At 39.0% G+C, this 10,000-nt stretch overlaps 1 protein-coding gene across 2 annotated transcripts in view; it reads right to left on the bottom strand.

The window, feature by feature from the left end:
- LOC138019150 (uncharacterized) overlaps positions 1–10,000 on the bottom strand; it is a 135,974-nt gene that overhangs the window by 117,706 nt on the left and 8,268 nt on the right. Inside the window, exons 2-11 of one of the 2 annotated variants that reach the window (XM_068865839.1) lie at positions 8,984–9,243; positions 8,205–8,484; positions 6,667–6,953; positions 5,928–6,086; positions 4,572–4,615; positions 3,976–4,076; positions 2,552–2,876; positions 1,652–1,738; positions 1,492–1,518; positions 908–940 (exon numbers count right to left, since the gene is read on the bottom strand). In XM_068865839.1, the coding sequence (XP_068721940.1) occupies positions 908–940; positions 1,492–1,518; positions 1,652–1,738; positions 2,552–2,876; positions 3,976–4,076; positions 4,572–4,615; positions 5,928–6,086; positions 6,667–6,953; positions 8,205–8,484; positions 8,984–9,243 (1,603 nt within the window). The remainder of the gene's footprint in view (positions 1–907; positions 941–1,491; positions 1,519–1,651; positions 1,739–2,551; positions 2,877–3,975; positions 4,077–4,571; positions 4,616–5,927; positions 6,087–6,666; positions 6,954–8,204; positions 8,485–8,983; positions 9,244–10,000) is intronic. The other variant, XM_068865847.1, reaches the window with a different exon arrangement.

The raw sequence follows: 10,000 nt of genomic DNA, 5'->3' as shown, positions 1-10,000 counted from the left end.
TAAAACATGTTTTAAAACGCTGCGACAATCGTAAGTCATGTCGTAGGCCTTTCGTGAGCTTGTCGCATGCGACAAAATCGTATCGTGTAAATCGGCCCTTAAAGAAGATATTTTCAGAGGCGTTCTTGAATTAGGGACCATGCGATGTTTTTAGTTTTAATGAAGTTTGTAATATTTTGTAGCTGTCTGATTAGATTGTTATTATCAGTTCATATTTGTAAAGTTGTCTGAAAAGCCAGTTATGAAGTCAACTAATAAATTCATTCCTTCATTCATTCATTCATTCGTTGTGTGAACGAAGAGGGTAATAAGTCCAAATTCCTCTGGTGCCAAGGCATGCATAATCTTTTGAATAATTTTTATTTTGACTGAGGAAACTCTGGGCAATAGAAAAAAGTATTAGACATGTAGGGGGTAACGAGTGTATAAATCCAGTGTTGTGCAGTAATGAACAGGCAGTTTAACAATATCGATGGTAGAAAGTCAAGTCACGGTAATTTTTCAGGCAGTTGAGTTGGGTTGGTAAACGGATTTAATTTATGTGGAGCACATATTAAACCTTGGTAAAGTACAAATCACACATTTTCCTAGGTAGAAACGTGTTTAAGCTGATACCGTATTCAACCTGGAACATATTTATTCTCGTGCCTTGTAAATAACTAAAAAAAATACTTACAATTATTTTTATGTTCGTTTTTAAGATATACACTGTATCATGTGAATTTAATATTAAACACTTGCCTCAAGGACTTAAATTTCATCTTGGGTCCAGCCCCATAAATAAACATTGCAAACATTTAAACTGAAATTATCTTAATATTTTATTTTCTACTGATATCGCAATCCGCTAAATGCTTTCTTTTTTATTCTCTTTCTAACCAAACCATTACAAATCACATGGTCTTACCTGACAGATAGATCGAACTGGATACTGAAGGTACTGTGGTCAATGCCGCCATCAGGTGAATGGGGATGAATAAATTTTTTATGGAATTAGAAAAAAAAGAAACCAAAAAAATTAGCAATTATTCGTAATTTTCTCAGGTACACAAGGGGAACGCAAATTAAGTGTTTAAAACATTTTATTTTCACTTTAACGTTGCAACAATGAGGTTTGAACAGTCGGAACAAAGGATATACAATTCAAGTTTGAAATAATTGGAGGAAGAAATCAGTGAATTAAAAATGTAATGTTCTTTCCAAACACCGATATGAATTTGGACTTTGGAGGTGCTGTGTTGAATGCCGCCATCAGGTGAATGTGGAATGCATAAAATTTCGAAGGAATTAGAAAAAACGAAAAGATAAAAAAGAGAACAATTATTCATAATTTACTTGGGTACACAAGCGGAACATCTTTTCTTCCGCCTTTTACATTAAAACAATGAGGTTTCAACAGTCGCAACAAAGAAATGCAATCCAAATTTGATATAAAGTCCAAAACTTTGGATCGAGGAGGAAATGAATTTATTTAAAATCAAATGTTCCTACCAGGCACAGATATGGAACTGGATTGTGCTGTCATCAGGTGAAGGATGGAAAAAATTGTTGTGGAAATAGAAAAAAAACACAAAACATTGAACAGATTTCTAATAATTCCAAGTGCAAATGGAATACCTTGGAGAGTCTGATAAAAGTCTACTAAACCTACCGGGTATTGAAGTTAAAGTGGAGGCCATCCCTTGTGGCCACCACGCAAATCTCCTCTTTCTGGACTGGCCGCCACATTCATTCACGTCTGCAGAGAAATCAACAACTGAATGGGTCAAAACAAGATATACATGAATTGCGCAAGTAGTCGAGGAAAAAAAGTAGTCGAGACTTGTCGTAGTGCATTTCCAGTTAATTAGTTTTTTCCCAGCTGCAAAGTAACGTGTAGATCGCATTCATAAATGGCGGCCAATTAATTATTCTTTTGTCTACGTGCTAATGATCCAACTGGCCACGATCCCAACCAACGTTCTTATTCTGTCCATATAAACGAGGCTAGCTATTTATTGGCCGCCATTTAAAAATACCGTCTATGGCAAAGCTGGTTGCAATTGATGCAATTTATCCAACATACTAGGTACGGTAATAGCGGAGCATCATAGTTAAGAAAATATGGTAACCCATCTGTGCGACAAAATTTGGTTTTGGTCACCGTACGACGGCATGCACTTCCTTCCCTCCATGTATGCCAATTTGATCAAGAATCAAGTATCTTTATTTATCTCATTATAAAATAAAGTAATTACGTTACATCATAGTTTTATTTTTAGTAAAATAATAACATAAGTCAATTAATAGTAAAATGCGAGCTGGGAAGCTAAGTTACCCTATTGGTTTTCTTGTTATTTCCCATAAGACCAGTATCACGTGACCATATCGCGAGCTCAAATTTAGAGTTCATCGTTGTCTGCTGTTTTTTGAAGTTGACCGCTGACCAGGTACTGTTTTTTTGATTGGATCACAGGCTCAAGCCAAGTTAACTTATTGAAAGAATAAATAACCCAAGAGCTACGCATTTAGGGTTGGCTAAATCTATTTATTACTAGCAAACATCACATACCAACGCAATTTGTGTAGTCTGGAGGTTCAAGATAGTACCCACTGGGGCAAACTCCATTCACATTAAACGTCCAGTCATGTACAGATAATATGCCTGGTGTTGGTGGTCCATCAAAGGAACAACCCAGCCCAACCACTGCACCACGATCCATTAAGATGGCGTAAGAACCGTTCATGCTCAGTGCAGCTTTCGGAAAAGCAAAGAACAACCCCTTCCTATTACTGCTGATTCCCACGTGGTGAGACAGTGTGTCCACTTTGTAAACAGTGTTCTCACTTGGCAGCAAGACGAGTGTTATGTAAGAAGAAACGCGAGGCTTTTTTATCTGTATAAAAGAAGATGAAATCAATTATTTGGCGCAACGTGATTACCATACGTAAGATCCTTTCGTGTTTTCTTTTCTTGTTTTAACTTTGTTACGAGTCTATTGTAGCACAGAAGCAGTAAGTTCACACTGGTTTGAGATGGAGGTTGGTAGGTTCGACTCATGGTCAGGGATACTTAGATTTCTTTCAATCGTGCCCACGTCATCACCGATAAATGATTCTATTCATATAGGAATGCCTTAAACGTAATATTGCGATGATCAATCAATCCCATTTGCACTACAGGAAAAATAACGAGGCAAGGATGAAAATCGGCAAGAGTAGGAAACATTCTGGTAAGGCATGCAAGGGTGTTTACACATATACTTTTTAATCCTTGCTATGTTTGCTTTTGTCAAGGATAGTATGCTCCAGGAAAGGCTTAGAGTTGTAACAGAGCATGCGCATTTTGCTATTTCAACATTTCATCAGGCTTGTTGATGTTCCTAATGTTCTTGCTAAGGTAAACAAACCAAACTGAAGAGAAACGAACGGCGACAACGTGGAATAAAGAAACAGAAAAGCGAAAAATTGAGTAGGAAAGAGCGTTTAATGAGATACCGCGACTGCCGAAGGAAAACTCTGTTGCTTCTCATGCTTGCGAAGGTGGCACTGGTTTCCTCAGCCCAAAAGTCCATTAACTTTCCATTTTTCCTCGTCAGGCCACTTGTGTTTCTCCCCTAGTTTGAACCTATTACCACTTCTGAGCGTGCTTTTTAGAACTGTGACTTGCGCGGAATGATAGAAAATAGGCAAGCAGGAACGTTTACACGTTCTTTTAAAAGGGAAAAGGTGCCGGTTTTCGTCCTAGCATTACCGATTTCTTGAAAAAGGGATCAACCTCTAAACATGGTCCAAAAAGCGAAAATCAAATTGGCACGGTAAGGCAGCCATTGATGGTTTGCAGTACGAAATTTTCCCTTGCCTTGCCTAAAGTAAAAACTACCCTTGCCGGGTTTCATCCTTGCTTTGCCGTTTTTTCCTGTAGAGTAAATGGTGTTCAAGTCTTCAAAACAGCAGCATTTATGAAAGAAAAAGATTGTAATTGAAAATTCATACCGATCTGTCAAACTGAATACCCAGCGATGTTAAACCTGGTCCAATTTCACTTTTTGGATGCATTGGCCATTGGGTCCCAAAGACAACCCGTGGTGTGTTACCTGAAATGAAGGATACTGCTTACCTCAGGTATGTTCAAAACGTCGTTAGAGTCATTTCGGTGTCAACAATGTATTGAGGGAGAAGGTCCTTTTTTTTAAACAACTCTAAATTTGGCAAATGTTTCGGAGTAAAAATAGAAAACAAAAAAGTGATAAAATTACTCCTTACTTAAATTAAGAAATATCTTGCTGGGAGTAAGTTGGATTATTCTTAAGTCAGAAACTAATTCACCAGGCCTACACACCTGTTTTTGTCTTGCACTTAAAGTATCGAGCCTTACTAAGATTTGTTTCCATGGGAAAAGATGGTCAATTGCCAGAAAGCAAAGAGAACTTCATTACTATTGCCCTTTCCCTGTAATTCAAAACTTTCACTCCCATCTGTGATCAAGCCTCTGCCCTCTTTTAAACACTGAAGAGCTTAGACTTTTGACTGTATCTCACACAATTAACAGAGATCAGTGACATAAGTCAATTAGAAAGGCTTATACTCACTTAATCCAACAAGAATTGTGATGCAACGCCATTCACTTTCCGATCTGTCATAGGGATAAGAAATATTAGCACACCATACGCACTACTGTGACTCCATGACCTCTATGTTGTATCTATTGATTTCGTTTTCAAGTTTATGTTAATTCATGCTGCTTGGTATTGCCTTTTAAGATTAGTATTGTCTTATCTAACAGACAGTTCGATAATTGTCTGTGCTCTGAAGAGAGATCAGTGATTACTTTAAAAACTGGACCGCGCAGAATGCCCATTGTTCTCGCGGCATCTAATACAATACAAAACATACTTAACTGACCACTCCCCGTTGGGGCTTTTCAGAGCTAATGAAACGACAGAAAAGAACAACAACAACAACAACAACTGTTAAGAATCCCAACTGGTCAGTTGGCTATTTACAAATGCAGCCAGGAAATTGAACCAGGGAATACCAGGATCAAATTCAACGAGTAATCAGAACGGGTCTTGACGCCCGGGATCTCTCGATCATAAGGCAAGCGCCCTAACCACTGGGCCACATTGCCTCCTACATAAGTGGAACTCCGCGCGCGCGTGGAGCACCATGGTTAAGAAAATATGGTAAACCATCAATGCGAGAAATCTTGGTTTTAGCACTGACGTCATCATGCGACCGTCCGTCCGTACGAACGTGTACCCCTTCATGTATGCCAATGTGACCAGTGTCACGCAAAAATAGCCGCCTTAGTGAAGGGCTTTGTGTGGTTCGTATGCGTGCACCCCTCTAACAGAGGCTTTTTCTTGTTTCTTTGTCTTGTATTCTCGTCGATTTTGCTTGTCCGTTGTCAATTTGTACAATTTTTACAGTCTTTCTCGCTCTCTTTCCCAGCGAAAAAAACGCCAGCCATGAAACCTATTTTTTTCTTCCTTTGCGCACGCTATCGCTAACTTCAATTTTTTTCGGTATTCAAAAACTTCATTTTTCAGTGAGTGCTCAAACGTTAACCCCGTTTCCTCAGTGTCTAGTCGGACTGATTGGATATGTTATCAGTTGGTTAAGCACAGAGAAGTAATCTGTATTAAGGTAATGGTTTCTTATGGATCGAAATATGGAAAGATGGTTTCGTGGCAGAGGTAGTTCTCGCGGACAAAGAATATAGTAGCAATTACGACAGTCGTAAAAAGACAAGCACACCAAAACTGAGCGACAAGGTGAAACATCTCATTCTGCGAGTAGAGTATCAAAGTGACATCCACGCCGTTACGTTCGCTATATGCAAATGACGACTCCAGGGAATGACCAAGCATGGTTGAAAACTAATTTTTCCTACTTAAATGTCATTGGAATTGCGGCATCAATTGTGTATGCCTTACAAAACATACCCCTCGGAGTCCACTGCCTTAAAGCAAAACAACTGCTGTCCAACTTGATACTGGCTGGGATACCATGTGATGTTGCGATAGTAGATCCCTTGAGATGCATTGTACTGCAAAGGCATCAATTGCGTTCCAACTGGGGAAGAAGTGACTATCTCCTTCACGCTGCATTAAAAAGTCGACGAATAACTGATTCAATTACAAGGTTTGGTTAATAATCAGGATTCTGAGGAGTGTGGGGAATAAAAACGTAATCGTAACAGGTTCCAAATGTTGGACAACAAGGCCCTCATGATAGCTTCAAAAAACACGAACAGAAACTTAAGAAAAACTGGAAGAGTTGGAAATGAGTGAAAAAGCGAGGAGAGTTTCCATTCAGTTTTTTTTTTATGACAGCCTTGACACAATCGATAGCTTTTTATACAGAGACTATAAAGTAATTATGAATGGAAAGTAAACTGCTTGAAAGAAAGTTAGGAGCCCGATTATTCGACGATCTTCACATGGTAGACTGAGGAGAATAACTGCTTCAATACTCTTAGTGAAGCGAGTATTTCGAACTTTTTTTCTTCATTTTAATTGCTTTCGCAAGACTATCGAGAAGTTTCACGGCTTCAATAAGGAACTGTCCTCGCGCCAGATGATTGTGGAGAATTAGATTAATCACACCACGTGCATTGCTATAATCAACTGAGAATTACACGTCTCAACAAACAGACTCTTCGCTAAAAAAATAATAGCTTACTGCCTTGACGAATATTGAAGCTTGACTTCGATGACTGCCCTATAAGCTGAACCAATCTGAACCTCGGTGCATTCGCCATCGCTCGGGGTAGACTCTGTGAATATAGGTACATCGACACAGGAGCCATTTTGCTCAGTAATTTTCACAAGAAACTGAAGCCCTACAGAGCTGAATGGAGTGACGCTGTCAAAGTCAGTGGTCCCAGCTGGAAAGTCTTCTATAGTTATGGCCACTGCGTAAGTACCAACCGTTCCATTGTTTCCATTATACCAAAGCTCACAAGTTCTCTATGGAACGAAATTCAAGAGAATGTTTATTTTTCTATTTCGAATTCGGTGCCATTAAGACGAATAAAAGGGTTAAAAGGACAAAAATTATTGTTCTTGTTTAGAGGAAAATAGACTGATTTTACGGCACAACAAGACGATAAAAAAGAGACGTCAGGAATCGATATTGCATTTATGTTTCTTTGAAAATCATGAATGGTTACATGGATGCTCCAGGTCCTAAATTTTGACCTGCGTGGACATCTTACTAGCTTGTCTAACGCATATTGATAAGCCACACTGTAAGGGACACAACGTACCCTGTGCTATGGGAGCCTTAGTTGGCCAGATCTCGATAAGGGATCATTTGTTAACATATACGGATGTCCTCAAAGAGGAGAAAAGTCTGAAATCACAGGGTGAGGGTGGAAAGGGTTGGATAGCGTGATCCCGCAATCTTTGACCTCTGGTTCTCGTTTTCGGCGATAAAACCACGCTACATTTTTCAACATTTCAACTGTCCTGAGGGTTAGTGAAGATCTTGTTTCAATAGATTAGTTTCGTATCCTTACTCCCGGCTAAACGTTATAACATTGTTAGTAGAACACGTCCCAACATTTCTTTATAAGAACGCTTCTAACAATGGTGGATACGCATATAACATTGTTGGAAACACGTCACTTTCTTGGTCACTTTAGTCCCCCTCCGCCATTTTGGATTACTCATGGCTCTCGGATTGGAGACTGGGCCCTTAATTCTGATTGGTCTTTGCATCATTGTTTAAAGGGCGGCTACTCGCTAAAACATTTCTTGTATGTTGGAGAATATGTTTGATCGAAATCAAAACATTCTTCCAAGAAAAAATGTTGAGCATACGTCCTCAAACATGCATACTACACGTTCTGACATTATTGATCCAACAAATGTTTTATAGCAATGTTTGAGCGTGTGGCATGGGCTTTACAATTGGACTGGATCAAGCAGAGTGGGGTCTCCATTCAACACTAGTTATGTAGCGGTGAGAATCCAAAACTGGCCTATTAAAAGAACATTTTTGTACATAACCTTACTCATTCGCTAACTTTGTTTACTTAAAAATGAAAGATGTCTTAGACTTTAGAACTCAGCAGAACTCTGTTGACAGTAACAAATTTAAAAGAATGGTACTTGACCCTGTGGTTTTTCTAGAGTTCCAAAAGCGACAGCGACTACAGCAAAGCTAATTTTTCTCGAAAACTTGATATTTGCTATGAAAGTTAATAGGACGTTTACCTCATCAAGCGTGCTATGAGGAAAACTGTCGATGTATCTGGAAGACTCCGAGTAGGTTGCCCATCGGCATTTCACTATATCGTTATCTGGGTCTTCCACTGGGATTCGGAATGACTGGGGACAACCTTCTTTAAACCTAACAATTGCAGGGCTTTTTGAAACAGGAGACGAGTTTATTTTTCCGGTATCCGACCGTCGAGTAAGATTGACGGTTGTTGATACAAGCCAGTTTCCATCAGGATATTTGACCAGTGATGAAATCCAGCAGCATCCTTGGTAGCTGGAGAAGAGAACGAAATGTTGACGTTATGGCAATATAGTGAGAGAACGCTTCAAAACTATTCTTCAGAAAGTTTAAAGGAGATGTAGAGATTCGTGATACGGCAATGGTGCCGTTTTACTGATGCCAATCCTGATCTATCTTTCTTTTCTATGAAGTACTCTGAGTTGTTGCGTTGTAGAAAATTTTCCACTTAAAATGGTTTTCAATGTAGCTTGTCTTAAAAAGAAATCACGATAGGCTACATTTAAAAATTATTCGCCAAAGGCGAGGTGAATAGTGCGAAATAAAAACCGAGACGACTGAAGCTGATATTCAAAGAAGCCTGCATGACTGAGGTGAATAATTACATAGGTTATTATTTGAAAAATATGTATTTTCTTTAATTTTATAAAACAATCACTTTCTTCGTCTGTCATCCTGGACAAAACTGCTTGCGGTCAGGTGATTATCGCGTAATATAATCGCCTTTTTTATATACTAATACAGAATGTATTACCTCACAACCCACTCCTGGGCGACAGATGGAAAGGTGTAAGTGAAGTTATTTTCACCCATGGTCCAATCCTCATCTACACTGTAGTCTGTACATTTAAACCCGGTGCTTGCGATGGTCCACCTGCCGCAGGACACTTTGCTGCATGTTGCTCTCCACGATCCTCCGGACCCACGTAAAATGCCACTTCTTATAATACTCTCATCGCAGTTGTATGAATAGGAAAATGTGCGTCGGAAAGCAAGACGAAATGTCAAAATCATCTGATGAAGAGAAAAGCAATCTTTAGCGAACTTAAGACAACGCAGTTTATTTTTTTCTTTCGTCAAGGGAAGAAAAAGATGGCAAGAGCTGGAAGGTTTATATATATAAAGGTGACATACAACAAAGCTATTCCTTTAATGCTAAACCATTCCCACTTCTTTATGTTATTGTCGATGGCTTGATACTAGGCCAAGTGTCTCTTTCACCATTTATGTCCAGGTGTGACCCTAATTAGATGCACGCCCAATTTTGACATCCAACATGAAGTGTCCCTTTAAGTCTAAGCATTTGCTAGCTATTTTCAACAATAAGGTAAGGGTAAAGGTTAGAGTTATTATTTTTAGCTTTGGGTAAATTCAGCAGTTAATCTTTACTTAAAGAGCAGCATTGTGACACTTTGTGACGTAAATTGTCTGTATTCCGAGACACGAGTGATGTTGAAGTTGGCGAGAGTTGGTTGGAAGTTGGTTGAATCTGAGTACATCTTATTAGGGTCAAACCTAGACATAAATAAAGTAGCTTGGCTATATCTGCACATCCGTGGCCATCTTTCATGGGGACGTCCGATTTAGGCAAAGATTGATGAATAGTTACTTTTAACAAGCAGCTATTTCACAAATAGAAGTGTTTTGTTTTCAGAATGGTAATTACCAAAGGGTAGGGAAGGAAGAAATGTAAAATATATCTCTTCTCTTGTGGAAATGTCCAAAGAAAATCGCTTTTAGAGTTAAAACTCTCAACTACCACTGCATGGCA

The sequence above is a fragment of the Montipora capricornis genome, chromosome 2, assembly GCF_036669925.1.
Source record: "Montipora capricornis isolate CH-2021 chromosome 2, ASM3666992v2, whole genome shotgun sequence".
Classification (NCBI taxonomy): Eukaryota; Metazoa; Cnidaria; class Anthozoa; order Scleractinia; family Acroporidae; genus Montipora; species Montipora capricornis.
The sequence above is the reverse complement of the archived record's forward strand: the minus strand, read 5'-3'. Positions and strand labels throughout refer to the sequence as shown.